Source organism: Ovis aries, chromosome 7 (genome assembly GCF_016772045.2).
Source record: "Ovis aries strain OAR_USU_Benz2616 breed Rambouillet chromosome 7, ARS-UI_Ramb_v3.0, whole genome shotgun sequence".
NCBI lineage: Eukaryota > Metazoa > Chordata > Mammalia > Artiodactyla > Bovidae > Ovis > Ovis aries.
In genome coordinates this window covers 33,820,497-33,840,336 of record NC_056060.1, presented here as the reverse complement: position 1 = coordinate 33,840,336, position 19,840 = coordinate 33,820,497, and the positions used below count along the sequence as shown (strand labels likewise).

At 38.6% G+C, this 19,840-nt stretch overlaps 1 protein-coding gene and 1 non-coding gene across 6 annotated transcripts in view; one reads left to right on the top strand and one right to left on the bottom strand.

The window, feature by feature from the left end:
• EIF2AK4 (eukaryotic translation initiation factor 2 alpha kinase 4) overlaps positions 1–19,840 on the bottom strand; it is a 100,140-nt gene that overhangs the window by 61,433 nt on the left and 18,867 nt on the right. For all 5 annotated transcript variants that reach the window (XR_006060344.1, XM_004010439.5, XM_060418589.1 and 2 more), the window contains exons 3-9: positions 19,558–19,660; positions 12,369–12,521; positions 10,293–10,373; positions 8,681–8,829; positions 4,694–4,809; positions 1,436–1,593; positions 7–542 (exon numbers count right to left, since the gene is read on the bottom strand). Coding sequence is in view for 4 of the 5 variants with exons in the window: in XM_004010439.5 (XP_004010488.2) it covers positions 7–542; positions 1,436–1,593; positions 4,694–4,809; positions 8,681–8,829; positions 10,293–10,373; positions 12,369–12,521; positions 19,558–19,660 (1,296 nt within the window). In the remaining variant the exon portion in view is untranslated. The remainder of the gene's footprint in view (positions 1–6; positions 543–1,435; positions 1,594–4,693; positions 4,810–8,680; positions 8,830–10,292; positions 10,374–12,368; positions 12,522–19,557; positions 19,661–19,840) is intronic.
• Positions 16,946–17,047, top strand: LOC114115908 (U6 spliceosomal RNA). The gene has a single exon (XR_003590017.1). It is a non-coding gene; the product is annotated as a U6 spliceosomal RNA (small nuclear RNA).

Sequence of the window (19,840 nt, the reverse complement as noted above, 5' to 3'; positions counted from 1 at the left end):
ACTCACTTCTTTAGAAAATCTTGAAAATCAGCTGGTAAGTCACTAGGGATGGTCACGGGATACTCTTCACACTCTTGTCCTTGGCTGAGGGAGAGCAGCAGAAGGCCGAGACGCCAAATATCCCCTTTCTTCCCAGTTTTATAAGGGAGGGCACTGTCACTGAAACGAACCCGGGTCTGCTCAAACACGTCCTCCTTGCAAATGTCTGCCAGGCGCTTAGAAATGCTGTAGTCCGTAATCTTGACGGTGCCCTCTGCATCCACCAGGACATTCGATGCGCTCAGAACCTTGTGCACTACGGAATTGCTGTGCAAGTAATCGAGGCCTGACAAGAGCTGAGCTGTGTACTTGCGAAGCTGATGGACCGGGATGGGGCCCGAGTGGCCCAGGTGGGCTGCGAGGGAGATCCCATTAGTGTGCTCCACCAAAATATCCACCACGATGGAATCGTCGTGCTCTTTGAGGTTCATCGCAAAGTAGCGTACTATGTTTGGATGGCTCAGTTTCACCAGTGAGCTGAATTCCGTTTCTGCCCCTTGAATCTGGAATGGAAAAAAAAAAACAAAAACAATAAGATGATGACAGCTGGGTTGGTCAGCATTTACTAGTGTTTCACTGCAAAAGTGAAATATTTGAATAGAAAATGTACTTTCAACAGCAAGGAGAAGGAACATGCCCTGAACTGAGTCCTCCCCTAAACCACATGGTCATTTTACTAGTTCTTAAAGATGGACAAGTTTTAAAAGCAGCTTCTTTTGCAATATGGCCACCAGAAAACAGAAACATTAATTTAAAAATAAGTTTTTCTGATTATAAAGATTCACTCTCAAAATTTTAATAGGTACTAATACAAAAGAAAAATCCCACAATTTATCTTTATGGTCACTACTCAAAGACAACTGTTATGACTTTAGTGTATTTACTTTCAGGTTTTCTGTCTGTAATAAATACACATACATTTCCAAACACGATGCTTCACGTACTGTTTTATAACCTCTTTATTTATTATGTACCACTGCAATATTAAATGTTCTCCTTAAGCTAAGTATTATGAATCAATTATACAATTCTCCAGTCCCCTAAAATGTAGTTGTGAATATTTCAAGAGACTGAGAAAATGCTAATGATTGCAAATAGCACCGTTATGAAGTACTCTTTAGTCCTTGTTGGAGAGAGAGCTATTAATGGACTAATAAGAGCTAAGAAAGGAGGTTGAGAAGCAGCTGCAAGAGTATGGACCACGCTCTGGAAGTTCTGAAAGAGGCAGCAGGGTCTGGAAACACTTATGATCCTCCACCATCCCCTCTGGTTGAACAGATCTCATCGCATTCTGGGTCTTTTTTGCTGGCCAGTCAAATGCTGAGTTACTTTGTTTTGTCATTGCCTTAAACTCCAGGTTAGTCCTTTCGCTCAGTGAGCCATCTTGGATGCCTACCTGCTTTTTGCACTTATCAATCTTCTCTTTTTCTTGACTGGTAAGGAATGGGCCCATTTTTTTGTGCCACTGAAGGACCCACTCATGCAACAAGACAAAGCTGCCAGTAGCTGTTTCCAAAGCATTGTAAACTAATTTTCCAAGCTGCTCATCACTGCCTGCACATTGAAAGGAAATATAATTAAGTATCACTGGTATATTTTCTGTGGGCATAAAAAAAAACACAGGGAATAGTCATTTGCTCAACAATGGATACCATGTACTATGAAAAATGTGATTTCATGTAATACATGCTCTTTTGTAACCAATTTTTGGTGTTTTAACAATATACTCAACTTTAAAATATTTAATTTTACAAAGGGACAATATTCAACAGTGAGATCTTAGTATCAGATCAATGTTTTCTTCTATTTACTGGTATTCATAATGTTATTTTCATAACCACCTCTGACAACTGTGCCTGCTGGTGTGGTAGTATAACCTTCATATGCTAAATATCAACTAACATTGATAGGAGTTTGGAACCAGGAACGCTCCATCAATGAAGATTAGCATGCATAGTGAAAACAGGTTTTAGTAACTCAGAAATTTGAACACATCAATGATCTTCTAAACACAAAATCTGAATATGCTCAGTAAATACAAACTGGCCAATGGCTTTGAGGGAAGGAACAGGTCATGACAGTTTAAATTTGAAGTGCTTGAGAGAGACACATTTATTTAGTGATAGGCATATGGTGTCCACCTATGCCTGGGGGAGCTAAATTTTTGTAATGCCCCCAAATTTTTTACAAAAATCTAAAAATTTATTAAAGACTGTAATAGAAAATCACCAAAAAATTGGAAGTAGAGAAAAATATCACCCGCAATATCACCAATTTGTCTTTCTCTTCTAGAACCGTCTACCTTTTTTTCCCCTAATTTACCAAATTGTAGCATATATAACAGGGTTTCTCACCCTCGACACTACTGACACTTGGGACCAGAAAATCTTTTGTTGAAAGGGGTTTTGTCTTGTGTACTGTTAAGATGTTCAGCAGCAGCCCTCCCTTCTATCCATCAGATGCCAGTAGCACCTCCACCCTAGTGTTAATCATCAAAATATCCAAACGTCAACTGATGTCCCCTAGGGAACAAAATCACCCCAAATGAAAACTACTGATCTATTCTTTTTCTCTTACTATATAAACAATAGTTTTCAATGATGCTACATTATCTTCATAATGAAAAGTAAAGTATTTAACCTGTATACATAAGACAAAGTAGTTTTTGCAAAAATAGTCTAGAGAAATGTGGCTGAACTAACTCACTGAGAGGCAGTGTTCCTTCACAGATATGCTGACAATTTTAAGAGATTTTTAATTTTAATTGAAATGATCTGTTATACTAGTTATAAATAATTCTGGACATTCTTAGCTAAGGGAAAGTAAAAATAAAAACCTCTAGTGTTTGAAAATCTGTCAACCAAAGTAAGCAACCTATGGAATGTAGGATTTATGCAGCACATGTTGGAGATATAGGATAGTAAATATTAATGGGATGGAATGTGATGTGATATACATAAAGCCTAATTAAATTTGTGAATTATATGGCACAATGTCTTGCAATATATATATCCCCAGCAGGGATTAAGTGGTTATTTCGTAATTGCTGGCTGCATTTTTTTTTTTTTTTGTATTATAATTCTATTATTGCCACCCACCTTTTGTCACTTCTGTGTTGTGGGGATAATAAAAAGAAAAAAAGAACACACTGAAACAAGGCTGAAGGAAAATGTTACCATAAGAACTCAGACGGATACTCTACCGTGTGTCATTTATATAGAAGCCTCTTCAGTGCTTTAATATTAATATATAGGGAATAGTATCTGGGGAAGCTCTTGATTCCCTCTAGTTCCAACAGCTTTAAATTGAAAAGCAAATGTTAATTAGTTGATCTTTCACAAAAACATTTCTTAAAAAATTAGGACCCATTTAAAAAATGAAACCCATTGTGAGAAAAGAAAATAAATAATTTACTTGGTGGTTTTACATTAAAAAAAGTTTAGACTGCAAATGTGTCTCCTAATGAGAGTATTAACAAAGGTGAATTTGTCTAATGAGTACCAAGGAGACGAGGAGGCTGGGGTAAGGTAATACACAGTTGGATTGATTCGCCTCCCTGATTTCCCCAGATCATTAAAAGCAGTGAGTTTTATGTTGCCAATTCATGAGTCAGAAATGCCTTAGAGTCAAGGACAGCCTCAAGACCAAAGCAAATCATCTCTGCCAAGGTCTTGAACCTTCCCAAATGGTGGCTGTGTCTGAAGAGGGCAGGCTCTGTGTACGCGCAGAATCCTGCATGGTCCACGCCGCCTCCATCAGCCAAGGTTACGTGTTCAGGTCATGGACTCTTCAGACGCTTGGTTTCTTTTCCCTCTACCTGTTGCCCTCTCCCTGGCAACTTCCCTTTCTGTGTACATCTCCTCAAAGAGGAAGGGAAAAAAGATCCCTTTACAAGAAAGCAAACTTGATTTAGGTAATTTAGCTGCCTACTAGCTCTGCTAAGAATACTCATGGGATTGGAAATGAAACTTAATTGTCAAATTCACCATATGCAAGTGATCCCTACACCAATTAGTGGCTGTATCTGTATGACTGATAAAAGATGATGTACATTTAGAGCAAAGGAAATAGACACAGAAAACTTGATTTTAATATAAACAATTCAAATAAAAATTTGAACAAGATTTACTACAAATAGCCATCTGCTAAATAAGATGGCTAAACTGCTAAATAAAACACACAGAAAATAAAGTGAATTTCTCGGTCTGGTACAGGATGCGAAGCAAGAAAATGCTAAGCAGGTGGACAGCAAATTAAGAAAATGAGACTTAACCCTCAAAGATCACAGGCATTAGAACTCATTTTGCTATACATATTTCTTCAGTAACAGATATATATGAGGCAAAATTCTAGATTCATAATATTTCAACCAACCGGGTTTTGAAAATTTTGGCAAATTCTAATGATGACAAATTTTGTCTTTCTGCTAACAATATTTCCAACAGCCTGGGGCTTTATTTCCATCTTACAGAAGTGGAAAGCTGAGTGACTTCTCCTTCTGATCATCAAGAATGGGAGCTAGAATGACTGTCAGCTTACAGAGTTTTCCTGCAACCACGCTGGTCTAGACGACGTAGTGTCTATTCTCCCCTGTTCCTTCATGATTAACTTGCGTAATTAGAATAATTTAAACGAGTTTAGCTAGTTTACTCACCAATACATTTCCCTTTGTGCACCATGAGCTGATCAAGACTACCCACAGAGAAATACAGGATTTCACAAGAGCCAGGAGAATCTTCGCTACCACACATAGAATACTGACGTTCTCGCCTTAAAAATAAATTTGGACAATGATTTTTTTCTTTAAGATTAACACAGGAAATTTGTGCCCCTCCATTTTCTCCTGCTTACTAGTCAATTCACTGTCCAACAGCAGTCTCTGCTGGGAACTGAGCTGAAGGGGCTAATGGGAAAGCTGTCCAACCCCCAACTCGCCATGAAGTCTTCCCCATGTGAACTCTACAAACCCTGTTCCAGATGGGCGCTGCCCTGTATGGTAGCCACATGTGGCTACTTAAATTCAACTACAACTAAACTTAATTAAAAATTCAGTTCTTCAACTTGAGTAGGCAAAAGTACAGGGATTCCTCATTATATTGTGCTCCACTTTACTGAACTTCACAGATACCATGGCTGCTTTTTTTTTTTTTAAAACAAATTGAAGGTTTGTGTCAACCTTGTTTTAATAAGCAAGTCTATCAGCGCCATTTTTCCAATAGCATTTGCTCACTTCATGTGTCTGTGTGACACTTTTGTTGTAATTCTTGCAACAGTTAAAACTTTTTCATTATTATTATGTATTTGTTGTGGTGATCTGTGCTCAGTTACTACTATAACTCACTGAAGGCTGAGATGTTTAGTGTTTTTTTAGTAATATTTTTAAATTAAGGTATGTAAACTGTTTTTTTTTTTTTTAAGATACAATGCTATCACATAGTTACCAGACTCCAGCCTAGTGTAAGCATGACTTTTACATGCACTGGGAATCCAAGCGCGCAAGTGACTCACTATACAGTGATACTCATTTCACTGTGGTGGTCTGCTCCCGCAACATCTCTGAGGTATGTCAGTACTCAACAGCCCCAAGTGACTAATGGCTACCATAGTGGGCAGCACTGATCGAGAACATTTCCATCATCACAGAAGTTCTATGGAAGTGGTTTAGCTCAAGTCCATGTTGACCCCACATCCTGTGTACACGCACATCTGGAGAAAGCTGCAAAATCGGGGCTTAAGAGCACTACAAATTCCTAGTCACTAACTGGGCCCCACACTACAGAATGCCCAACCCCCATACTCAAAGCCTAACCCTTCTTTCTCTCTTTCCCTTTTTTTCTGAGTGGAAAGCCAGATTACAATGCAAAAATTACAACTAACTTGCGAAAGCTCTGCAGGGACGAGGCCAGGAAGAGTGCCCTTGATGGTCAGGATTGGACACTTGTTAGAAATGCTAAGATCAGGCACAGATCTCTAGGAAGCAGTCCTCTCACTGTGAATGTGATCCTGACCTCCACTTTCACTGAGAACATGAAGCAATGAGCAGTGAAGCCCACACTTTCTGCAGGTCCACCTAGAAAGTTACTTGGCACCTGAGCCACTTTTTCAGTCTTTCTTCAAGGCAGCCAATTAAATTCTCTGCAGAGCACTAGTCATTATCTGACAACTGGTTTGCTTGTGGACAGTCTCTTCCAACTAGAATACAAGCTCCGTGAAACCAGAGTCCATCTTGATCTTATTTACTGAATCCCTAGGACTCAGAATAGTGTCTGGCCTTTAGCAAGTAAGTCCTCATCAAGTGTCTTGTTCTAGATTGTATTCCTTTTAGTCACAGCCAATTTGAATACTGACTGCTGACAATGTTCATGACAAGGTTATGTCTACTGACTCTACTGAATGCATCTTCTAGTTGAAAGAATAAAATGGAACACTGCTCATTTCCTTTGGCTTTCCAACTTAAAGACTAGTGAATAGCAAGGAAGAAAAAGAATAAAGAGTATGTTTGAGATACTTCAGTATATCAAGGACTTTTTATTTCTTAACCAAAGAAGCATGTAAACTATAACAAAGATTCATTCTTTTCTAGTCTGTCGGTGACATAGTGCCAGAGTTCCATACAGGTTTGTACAACAATCTTGGCAAACAATACATGAAAATGACTTCTTGGATGCTCGTGGAAATGTCATTCTATCCAAGACATACTAATGTCCCTTTATAAGCGCTACATAAAAATCTGTTCTACCTGTGTCAAGGAAACAGAGAATTTCCCACCCTTCCTTGAATAAACTTTCTAATAATTACCGATCTCAAAAGCAAGTCTAATCTTGGACCCACTGTTTACAGTTAGCCACAAAAATGGAAAAAATTAAACTAAAAAAATTGCTTTTTATACAGCCTTATTCACAGCATTGATTTATTTCCACCATTTCTAACACAGTAGGAATTTGTTAGATATTTCCTAGTGGAATACTCTGACAGCTTCAAACTATGTTGCCTAATGGAGGCCCAGTTGCAAAAATAATCTAAATTGGAATAAGGAGTTATAATCTTAAAAAGAAATCATTACCAGAAACTGCATTCAAGAAAACATTTAGTTCACCTTAACAGTAGGTGGTTAAATGTTAATATCAAAATGTTTTCTGAGCTGATTTTTTTTCAAAGTAGCTAATTAGGGAAAGAAGTGAAATGACTCCTTCTTATAAACAAACTGCAACCCCAAAGATTACATAAGCTTTTAGTTTGGTACCTAAAATGCTGGTTTTAAGTGGTGCTTAGATTATCACAGAAGATAGCTTAAATATATACAGAAGCTGAATGGTAATACCTGTGCTATTTAATCACCCACCTAATCACAGAAAGGAATTCTGTACTAAAATTCCTTTCTGGTCTACAGCGGCAGTCACAGCAAACATAGAAAGTCTCCTTCATACAAACAAGTTCCATTCTGACAGAGTGTTCATAAGTCCAATTTGTTCATAAGTCCTACAAAATTAGCCTGGGTATCCAACTAACAAAACTGGCTATATAGTGCTGTACTATAATAAGTTTATAATACCTTTCACACAAGAAATATATAAAAAACAAATACCAAAAAACCCACATTTTTAATCTTATAGTACAGTACCTTGGAAAGCAAGAAGTATAGTACAACAGCTGGCATACAGGGGCTGGCACTGAATGAACAGTCAAGAAGCGTTACTGACTGGAGGAAGGGGTAGAGATGGGAGGTGGGAGAGCTGAAGGATCGTCAGCACTAGGCGAGGGAGGGCAAGCTGCAATTTCGCTCACGCCTGACACTGATGGAATGCACGTCTGCATCTTTTAAAGTTCGAAACTTGTAGGTTTGTATGTAGGGGACTTACTTTGCAGGGAAGTTTCAATTCTTTAGTGGAAAAGGATACGGAGGAAGAGAGTATCTTTCATGTGACCTTGGGTGACATGTAACCCAGGAGCCCACCTGCGGTGACAGGGAAGCCCAGTGTCCGCAGTAGCAAGGGGAGGGGCGCCCTGGCGGCAAACTGGGGCTCCCATCCTCAAGTAAAGATCCCCTACACCTGTGCCCACTGTGGCGCTCTCCCCACATCTGTGGTGAGACCTAAGGCGTTACAGACTGAAAACAGTGTGAATCTGACTGGATGATGATTCTGATGGAAGAAAAGTTTTTAAATCACTTACTGAATAATTGGGCTTCCCTGATGGCTCAGATGGTAAAAAATCTGCCTGCAATGCTGGAGACTCAGGTTCAGTCCCTGGGTTGGGAAGATCCCCTGGAGAAGGAAATGGCAACCCACTCTAGTATTCTTGCCTGCAGGATTCCACGGACTAAGAAGCCTGGTGGGCTACAGTTCATGGGGTCACAAAGGGTTGGACACGACTGACCAACTAACGTTGAATAGTTAGATCATCAAAAGTCAGATCAAACTGCGCTGGAGGCAACACTGTTTAGGTTAATAACTGTTATATAAAGGGAAATAAAACTAGCTTTGTGAAAGATACTTGGAGGTATTAAAACAAATGAAAAATTTTATATTACTAATATATTAAGATACACAGGCTTTGAAAAAGTTATTAAAACTGTCATGTGACAACTCAACCAAATTTCACTACAAGTTGTTTTAAGGGACTGGAAATCTCAGGGACTTACTTAGACCTTCCAGAGGAGTTGGTCCGATGTTTTCCATTTCCTACAAAGTCAGGAGAGCCTCCATGTAGAATGGCAGCTGTTCTGTGTCCTCCTGGGTCTTTTCTAGAGGTATGATCTTGATTTGACAAACTAGCTATTTCTAAACGTTCCTTAAAAAAAGAAAAATAAAACCTACTTTAGACCTAAAGTCATAATGGAAGACAATCATGGTAAGTAATCATAAATATGTAGAGCATGCAAATTTCATTTAAGCTGAAGATTTTCAAGCGTAATAAAGTTGAACTCAACTTTTTAAAATTTGGTGTCCAAATACGTACTGTTTCAAGAACTGAAGGTCAAGGTTACCGTTTTAAGAGAATGTGAATTTTATAAATACTTAGAAATGTGGACTATGCATGAAAAGTTAGGGAGAAGAGCAAGAGATAAACAGGAGGAGGCATTTCAAACAGAGCATACTCGATATCCTGTAATAAACCATAATGGAAAAGAAAAAAAATATTCTAGTACCATTTGCAAAAAGGGCTATACTTTCTCCAGAATTATCTTTGCACCTGGCTCAAAAAATCAGTTATATATAAATATATGGGGTGGGGGTCTACGTTTAGATTATCTCTTCTATTGACAGAACTAGTATTGTTTTATTATCTATCTTGACTCCAATATTAAACTATTTTGAACACGTTTGAAAAAGAAAAAAACAGAGAGCAGAGCGGCTGTCGGGAAGGCAGATTAGATGTAAGACAGGCGAACAGTCGTATCACCTTAAATTTGTATACAGCTTTGCACGTTCACAAAGGGCGGTGCATTTTTCTGTAGGAATGGTTACACAAGACATCCAGGAAAGCGTTATCTGTGCCACACTAAGGGGTGAAGAAAATAAGCGCAGAGTGTCACCTGTCAAGGTCACCAAGCCAAGGCAGTAAAAAAGCTGACGCTTCCAGCCAGGTTCTGTTTACTCGTACGTTAGTACTTCCTCCCACTGCACCTCACTGTTTCCCTTAGGTGAAAGGCCATTTCTTTAAAGGAGAATGAGCAAAATTCTCTCTGGATTTCTCCATGTGTAACTGGTTTTCTGATTGAGTTGGACTCAGGAAAAATACAGGACAAAGGAGTATATCCTTTTTCCACCACTGCTTTTTAAATCTGTTTTCCATCACTGAATGAAATCTCAGGCAGATCCATCTGGTTTCTGTTCACTCTTCAGTATGAACAAATAGTTTTGTTTTCCAAGCATTAGGAATTCGAGTCTGAGTTGATTATCAAAGCTTCAATCTCCCCTCTCCTTCAACTCTGTTGATAAACTATTCTAGTTACATAAGCCTAAGTCTTCTACAGATAATATACAACTCAAAGTTTGGTAACTATCTGGAGAATATAAAATACACAATGAATGATATTTGGGAGACTTTTAAGTGGCTCATTTTAAACTTTACTACTGATAGCAACAAAGGAGGGGAAAAGGAATAATGAAGAATGAAGGACAGAAGTCAAGACTTCTGAGATATTCAAACATTATGAAGATACAGTAATTAAATTACCATCAATGGAAAGAAAAAGATTGTATATTTAGCAAAATGTAAACTATTTGACTATGACAGAAATTCTAGAGTACCTGCTTAGCCATTTCTTTCCTTTTCTTCTCCTCTTTTATCTCTTCTTTCCTTTTCTGAATCTCATGAAGGATTTCACGTTGCTGAAATAAATCATACCGCCATCAAATGCTGATCTCTGAAACCCATACAACACACAAATTCTGAAATCACAAAAAATCTTTCGAGTTTCAGTCCCAAAAGTATGTAGAACCTTAGTGAATACTATAGTTTCATCAGTTTATCAGAGTCCTCATGCAGTAGACCTCCCACTTAAATGCAGTAGACTGTGGGGGAGGGACACTTCCTCCCCACTTTAACGTGGAGGGACTTGTGGAAGCTCAGAGTCCTAACTATTGGACCACCAGGAGATTCCCAAAGTGGAGGGACTTTCACTGTGGCAACACCACTGGCCTCTCACTTCTCCCCACTCTTGACTGAGCCCCTCCTTCTTGGTATCTGCCTGTCTGCAGAGAACATGCACTTGCACCTACTCTTTGCCCAGGTGGAGGTGGACTGAGCTGGCACCACACCCGTAACAAGACCTTCAGCTGCACTCCCCAGCCAGCTTTCTCACTGTTAAAAGGGGCATTTGAATCTATTCATTTGAACGAAGTACCTATTACTCAAATGATTCTGAGTTTACGTAAAGTAGCATTTTTATGAGCCTCCTAAAATTCCAGGTTATAAGTATCAAAACCATTGAGAGACTAACCAAAAACAATTACAGCAATAATAGAAAATGTAAAAACAAACCCCAAACTTACAGCAGTACATTGAAACAAGACTGTTAATTAAATATCTTTATCTTCTAATTAAAATGTGTCTGCCTAAGAGCTAAGGAACTTTAAACTTTAAATGATAACTAGGCTATGCAATTAAATAGGAGATAAACAGTAACAAAATGAATGGAACTCACAAAGACAATGCTAACATAGGCAAAGGATGAACAAAATGAAGTAGGAAAAAAAGAGCAAGGAATAAGAACCTAAGAAAAGTAGGAATAACAAAATCCTAGAAGTAACTGTAACATCTAAGGGGAGAAAACTAAAACGCCTCATTAAGAGATAAAAATATATGGAAAAACTATTCCTGGATAGGAAGTCTGAACTTTGTCATGATGTAAATTCTGCCCAAATGGATATATAAGTACAATTTTACTCAAAATTCCAGAGGCTTTGTTTTGATTTTGAGAAAGCAATCCTATAATTTCTCTGTAAGAATACATGTGTGAGGATAGCTGAGAGAAAAAAAAAGAACAATAAAAGAGGAAGGGACAGGGGTCCTGACTCCTCAGATAGTCAAATGTTACAAAGACACAATAATTCAAAGATTGTGGTATAGACCTGAGAAAAAAACAGATGAATTGAACCAAAGAGATAATTTACAAATAGAACTTAGTACAAATAAGTAGGTAAAATACCCTTTAAATGAAGTATTACAAATCACCTAAGAATGAATGATTATTTAATAAATGTGTTAGGAAAATGGCGGGGGGGAGGACTCAGACCCTCATTTTAACAACCTATACCAAAGTAAGTTCTAGGTAAGTAAGTTTATTAAAAGACTAAAGAGAGGAAAAAGAACAAAAATCAAGAAGGAAATTTAGATATACGTATTATGTTTGATTAAAGGATTTTTAAAGTAACACAGGAGTGTACATTCTTATGCAGACTAAGACTAAAGAAAAAATACAAATGGTGAGTGAACAAAAAAATACGTTCAGCCTCTGGCTTTGGCTACTTGTTTGGGCATGAGATACTTGTCCCACAGAGGGAAGATGGTAATAGCCTCTGAACTCCTGCACAGCTCTGCAAGCACACACAAAAGTTGGCTTAAACTGACTTTTTCTTTCATTTAAAGACCAGGACTAAGGAAGGGTTCTAGGGGCAGCACTGATACTTGTTGGGAGGGAATCACTCATAGTATTTATTTTTTGGTTACTCCTAGGGCCTCCTTTCACATGAATTCATGGTTCTTGGATCAAATCCAGAGCAAAACTTAATAACTATGGATAAGTATGTAGGCAGAGACAGAGATTAAAAACCTATAGGGGCTCTCAGTCCTCTGGCTGGCCACCGTGGTGACATGAGTCTCACCTCCTCTTCCTCTTTCCGCTTGGCCTCTAACTGCCTCCGCTGCTCCTCCTGAGCTCGCCTTTCCAGCATTTCTTCATGAAAAGACTTGGGAGGCGGCTTGTTGTGCTCGCAGAGAAACGACTGCACATAGTAAGCCAGTTCAAATATCATCACCTAAACACATGGATGGAAATCAACCACAAATGGTCAAGTGATGGGAAGACAGGGTCCAACGGCAAGACTACAGAGAAACATGCAGACCATCCGAGACCGTTCACAATGATGATATTCATTTTGATGCGACGCATTCTAAATCAGTTATGGGAGGTGACCACAGCAGGAGAAAGCTTTTCAGCACTCATCTCACTGTGTTGCTATCAAGACAGATCACTATCTAAATAAATAAAAAGCGTCACTTTTGTAATCCTATTCAATTTATTGGCATTTTCTATATAATAAATCTTCTAAAATATTTTTCTATATAAGTAAATCTGATAATATATTTAAGATTTTTAAGATTGCATAAAAGTAAAAACTACATTCCTGACTGGAAAACCTGCCTATATAATGACAGTTGAGCAGAGAATAATCATTGCTAACACGAGTGCTTTCACCTATTCATGAACCCTACTGAAAACATCCTAGTTGGGTACATATGCAAATATTTAAAGGCCTCACTCTCTTCCTGCTAGCAATGGGCCAGCAGAAGGTGGATCAATAGCTGGAAAGCATTTCATTTCCACTTAGGGAAGCATTCACAGTATCAGAAGGAGAAAGCCTCCCCTCTCAGACATCAGATGTGAATGTAGGAAGCCACTTTTCCCCAGCCTCTTGGAGTCCTAAATTGTAGCTTGGTTGGTAAATCAACAGAACACATGTTTCTGGGACCCACACTGACCAAACTACCCCAACTTCAAAGAGGTTAAGACAGCCAAGTGCCTTCTGCAGACGAAGACCACCACTCTGAAATTTCTTTTTCCTCAGTGACAAAGAAGCAGATGGAAAGTTCTTGTTTCTAAAAGGACTTAAAAGGGTGGTAGAAAGTCACTAGAAATAGATGTCACTGTACACAAAAATATACAGTTCTCCTGCTGTTCACCTTTCTCTTTTTGAGAGAAATCACAGAGATCGTTGGCAGCACATATATACAGCAATGATTGGAGGAAGCTGTATTTTTTTTTATTGTACTAGAAGCTGTGGCTTTCATTTGATTTATTTCTGTTTACAGTTGAGAAACACTAGTCTAGAATCTAAGAGGCAAGCTACTGTATGAAAAGCTCTCTTACAGGAAGCTGGTGAAAGAAGGCAGTCTCTATTACAAAACCATTTCTACACCAGAAAGAAGCCAGGAGCCAGGTAGTGGAGGACTTTTCTTTTGATAATCTATATAATTCACTAGCATTTTCTATACAAATCTGATAAATCATATAAGACTGGATGTAAATAAGAGCTGCTCTCCACATTGACTCTTGTCCTCCTCATCCCCACATCTACACTGTTCACTGGCTTGCATCTCTCAGGCCTCTGCTCAAATGTCACCTTACCAGGAACCCCCACCCCACCCCCCCGACCTCCTTATTTATAGCAGCGACACTGCTTCATGGCATAGTACACATCTCTATTAGTCAGGGTTCTCCAGAGAAACAGAACCAAATAGAAGGGGGGCGTGTGTGTTTGTGTGTGTGTGTGTGTGTGTGTGTGTGTGTGTATGTGTATACGCACACACAAAGTCATCCCTTGGTATCCACAGATGCTCAAATCCCTTATATAAAATGATGCAGTATCTGCATATTCCCTATGCCCATCCTCCCATATACTTCAAATCATCTCTACATTACTTACAATACCTTCTAGGATGAAAACACTACGTAAATGCTATGTAAATAGTTGTTGGCATGCAGTAAACTCAAGTTTTGCTTTTAGAACTTCCTGGATTTTTTTTTTTTCATGAATATTTTCCATCTGTGGTTGCCTGACTCCAACTGCTGATGGGTGCTGATGGAGTACCCACAGATACAGGGAGCTGACTGTATGTTGTAGAGAGAAGAAGAGAAGACAGAGGGAGAAGGGAAAGGGAAGAATGGATTGAGATTTAGGAATTGGTTCATATGATTATAGAAGCTGCTAAGTCCAAATTCTGCAGGGTAGGCCAGCAGGCTGGTGAGGCAGGGCTGAGCTGATGTTGCAATTCAACTCCAAAGGCCATCTCCTGGCAATGCCCTCTTCTTCCAAGGAGGCCAGTATTTTTCTTTTAAAGCCCTCAATTGATTGGGTGAGGCCCACCCACATTATGTAAACTGCTTGACTAAAAGTCTGCTGATTTAAATGTTAATTTCATCTAAAAAATACCTTCACAGAAACATATGGAGTGTTTGGTCAAATATCTGGGTACCATGGCCTAGCCAACTGACACATAAAATTAACCATCACAACTTCTATTAGAAGAGCTAAAATAAAAAAGTCATATTAAATGCTGGCAAGAATGTGGAGAAACTGAATCACTCACATATTGCTGGTAGAAACGGAAAATGGTCAATCTGGAAAATCTCGGCAGTTTCTTAAAAAAATGAACACATAGTACCATACACCCACAAGTGCACACCTGAGCATTTATTCCAGAGAAATGAAAACATGTTCACACAAAACTCTAACATAAATGTTTAGAGCAGCTTTATTTTTAACACACCCAAACTGGAAACAATTCAGATGTCTTTCACTGGTGTATGGCAAAACAAACATCTTATATAGACGTAAGATGGAATACTACTCAGCAATACAAAGTCACAACTATAGACACATGTGACAATCTGGGTGAGCTCCCAGAGAATGAAGATGAAAGGGAGGTAGCCAATCCCAAAGGTTACATACTAAGACGCTACTTATATAATATCCTTGAAATGAGAAAGTTATAGAAATGGAGAACAGATTAATGGTTGCTGGGTATCAAGGAGGGCGTGGGGATATAAGGAAAGAAAGTGAAAGTTGCTCAGTTGTGTCTGACTCTTTGCACCCATGGACTATATATATAGTCCATGGAATTCTCCAGGCCAGAATACTGGAGTGGGTAGCCTTTCCCTTCTCCAGAGGATCTTCCCAACCCAGGGATAGAAATGAGGTTTTCCACATTGCAGGTGGATTCTTTACCAGCTGAGGCACAAGGGAAGCCCAAGAATACTGGAGCGAATAGCCTATCCCTTCTTCAGCAGATCTTCCCAACCCAGGAGTCAAACTGGAGTCTCCTGCATTGCAGGCAGATTCTTTACCAACTTAGCTATCAGGGAAGTGGGGATATAAGGAGGTGGCAACAAAAGGGATCTTGTGGTGATGAAACTATCTTGTATCTTGACTATATCAATGTCAATATACTATTTATGATATTATAATACAGTTTTGCAAAAATGTTACCATTGGGGCAACCTGAGTAAACAGTACATGGCTTCTCTTAGTATTATTTCTTGCAAGTGCATGTGAATCTACAATCATCTCAATACAAAAAGTATATTTTAGGAGGAGGCGAAGGGAGGAGAAGGGGACAACAGAGGATGAGATGGTTGGATGGCATCACCGACTCAAAGGACATGAGTTTGAGTAAACTCTGGGAGGTGGTGATGGACAGGGAGGCCTGGTGTGCTGCAGTCCATGGGGTTGCAAAGACTCGGACATGACTGAAAAAGTATAATTTATTTATTTTTATTGGAGTATAGTTCCTTTACAATGTTGTGTTAAGTTTCTGCTGTACAGTAAAGTGAATTAGCTATCTGTATCCATTATCCCCTCTTTTTGGGACTTCCTTCCCATTTGGGTCACCAGAGAACACTGAATAGAGTTCCCCATGCTACACAGTAGGTTCTCACTAGTTATCCATTTATCCACAGTAGTGTATATGCCAACTCCAATCTCACAATTCATCCCACCACTCCCCTTCCCCTCCTGGTATCCATGTTTATTCTCTGCATCTGTGTCTCTATTTTTGCTTTGCAACTGAGTTCATCTGTAACATTTTTCTAGATTTCATATATATGTATTCATCTACTATATCTGTTTTTCTCTTTCTGACTTACTTAACTCTGTATGATATTCCCTAGGTCCATCCACATTTCTGCAAATGGCACAATTTACTCCTTTTACGGCTGAGTAATAGTCCATTGTATATACGTACCATATCTTCTTTATCCATTCCTCAGTTGATGGACATTTAGGTTGCTTCCATGTGAAGGCTATTGTAAATAGCTCTACAATGAACACTGGGATGCATGTACCTTTTGAAATTTTGGTTTTCTCCAGGTATATGCCCAGGAGTGGGATTGTTGTGTCATATGGTAGTTCTATTTCTGGTTTTTTAAGGAACTTCCATACTGGTCTCCATCGTGGCTGTACCAATTTACATTCCCACCAATAGTATAGGAGGGTTCCCTTTTCTCCACACCCTCTCCCAGCATTTATTGTTCATAGATTTTTTGATGATGGCCCTTCTGACCTGTATGAGGTGATACCCCATTGTAGTTTTGATTTGCACTTCACTAATAATTAGTGATGTTGAGCATCTTTTCGTGCATTTGTTGACCACTAAAAAGTATAATCTAAAATAAAGACAATGTGCTCTCTTCAGCAGAACATATGCTAAAACTGGAGAGATACAGAGATTAGTATGGCCCCTGTGCAAGGATGACATGTAAATCCATGAAGCATTCCATGTTTTTTTGGTTACCAAGGGAGAAAGAGAGGGGGGAAGGAGGGACAAATTGAGAGACTGGGATTGACATGTACACACTACTACATATAACATAGATAACTAGTAAGGACTAACTGTATAGCACAGGGAACTCTTCTCAAAAGTCAGTAATGACCTACAGGGAAAATGAATCCAAAACGCAGTGGATACTGTATATGTAGCCATACAGTGGAAATCAGTACAACATTGTAAATCAAATCAACTATACTGTAATAAAAATTTGAATAAATAAATAAAGTCAAAAAAAGGTGGAGCTGGGGTGAGTGGGACAACAAAAGCAGAAATAAACAAGTGGGACTAAATCAAACATTTCTGCACAGCAAAAAAAAAAAAGAGATTCTGCACAGCAAAGGAAACCATCAAGAAAATGAACAGGCAAACTACAGAATGGGAGAAGATATCTACAAATCATATATCTGATAAGGGGTCAATATTTAAATATATAAAGAATACAACTCAGCAGCAAAAATAAAAAAGAAAACCCAAACAATCCAATTAAAAAATGGACAGAGGAACACAATAGACATTTTTCCAAAGAAGACATACAAATGGCCAACAGGCACATTAAAAGATGTGTAACATCACTGATCATCAGGGAAGCACAAATCAAAACCACAATGAGCTATCACCTCACACATCAAAAAGACAGCGAACAACAAGTATTGGTGAGGGTGTGGAGAAAAGGGAGCCCTGGTACACTTTTGGTGAGAATGTAAATTGTTGCAGCCAGTCTGCAAAACAGTATGGAGGTTCCTCAAAAAATTAAAAACAGAACTACATATGATCTAGCAATCCAACTTCTGAGTACATATTCAAAGGGAATGAAAACAAAGGATCTTGAAGAGATATCTATACTCCCACGTTATTGCAGCATTATTCACAATAGCTAAGCTAAGTGTCAATGAAAAAGTGAATAAAGATGTGATATAAATATACATACACAATGAAATATTCAACCATGAAAAAGAACATCCTCCTGCTTGCAGGAACACAAATGGAACTTGAGGCATTATATTAAGTGAAATAAATCAAAGACAAATACTACATGATATCATTTACATGTAGAATCTAAGAAAACTGAAACAGGGACTAGAATGGTGGTTACCTAAGGACTGGTGGGTGAGAGTAAAGGGGAGATATGTGGGTCTGAGTATACATACTTTCAGTTATAAAATAAGTAAGTTCTGGGGATCTAATGTATAGCATGATGATTATATTGCTGTTGTCCAGTCGCTAAGTCATGTCCAACTCTTTACAACCCCATGGACTGTAGCACGCCAGGCTTCCCTGTCCTTCACTATCTCCTGGAGTTTGCATGACGATTATGTAAGTTATATTATATAATACTGCACTATAAAAGTCAAATCAAGCACAGCAAAGAACTTTACAAAAAATGAAAAATCATGAATCCAAGAAACCAGAGGATTCTGTAGCTGAATTTTCAATATAACTCCATATTATTTTTCAGTTAGACATTAGACTACATTAGAAAGAACTTAAACTAGAAAGAACTCTGCAGTAATTCCCAAGGCCTATTTTTTTGTCCAAGCTGTTCTAAAATCACTTTATGTACCACAACAATCACTGAAGTTCTTGGAAACACAACTTAGGTGGGCAAAGATTTTAGGGTCAAAAAACACCCCAGAGGGCACACTGTAACTCACTGTGTTACAGAATGCAAGTGAAATTTTGTCCAGTCACTTTCATAGTGACATAGAGGCCTAGGGCTAGTCCTTACTTAACTCTTCTCCGTTTTTATAGGATAGGAGAAGTTAAAAGTGATGTGCACAGGCAAAACCACTGCATAATCTTACACAAAAGTGAGGAGAAGATGGATTATACCTAGGATACTCAGTGGGCTTAAGGAACAGACCGTAATACTCGCCCTAAGAGGTCACCCAGCCTGGCCCTCTAGAGAGAGTTCTCACCCAAAGAGGAGCTCATGCAGACCCTGAAGTCAGAGGATTAAAAAAGCATCAGTACTGAAGTAGGTGTAAATGCGCAGGTATAAAAGGGACACTGATGGAGGACAGCGAGTCCCTAATTATTGAGAAGTAAACAATTAGTTCTTCTGATATGAAAAGGGGAGATGTGGCAAAGTTTGGTCAGAAATCACTCGTTTGCAAACATTTTCCAACGTAAATGTTCAAGTCAAGATGAGGTCATGATGCCAGGCTCAAAGTGTGCAAAAAGTCTGGTCAGTTTCATATGGAGTGTTTCCAGAAGAATTAAATATCAACAGTACTGTTTATACACACTCTAAAATTTGTAATTCATAAGTACTGTTAATTAAAGCAATCCAAACAGCAATATTCCCCTTTGTAGATACCAATAAAAACCAGAACATTCTAGTGAAAGTTAGATCTGAGGTGCAATGGGAAAGCCTTTAAGGCCAAAGAAAAGGCTGGAAGGCAAACACTAGTGAACATGATAAGATTTTTTATCATTCTGTCATAATTCCAGTTTTACAAATCATACCTCACCACAGTGTTTTTTGGCCACTTCTTCTAGGCGGGACTTTAACAAATTAACACTTTCATTTGACAGACCTTTGGCATTCTTTAATTCTATTTCAGGGACTCTGGAAAAGAAAGAAAAAAGAGTTATTCTAAAAAGTACAGACTGTTTGCATTAATATTTGCTAATTTTCAAGCTTGGAGCCTGGGGTTTCCATAAGGGCCTCACTTGTGAACTTCTTGGTACCCCTAGGAACATTTCCTTTCATCTCAAAAGGATTTCAACTTTACTCCAGCAACTCTGT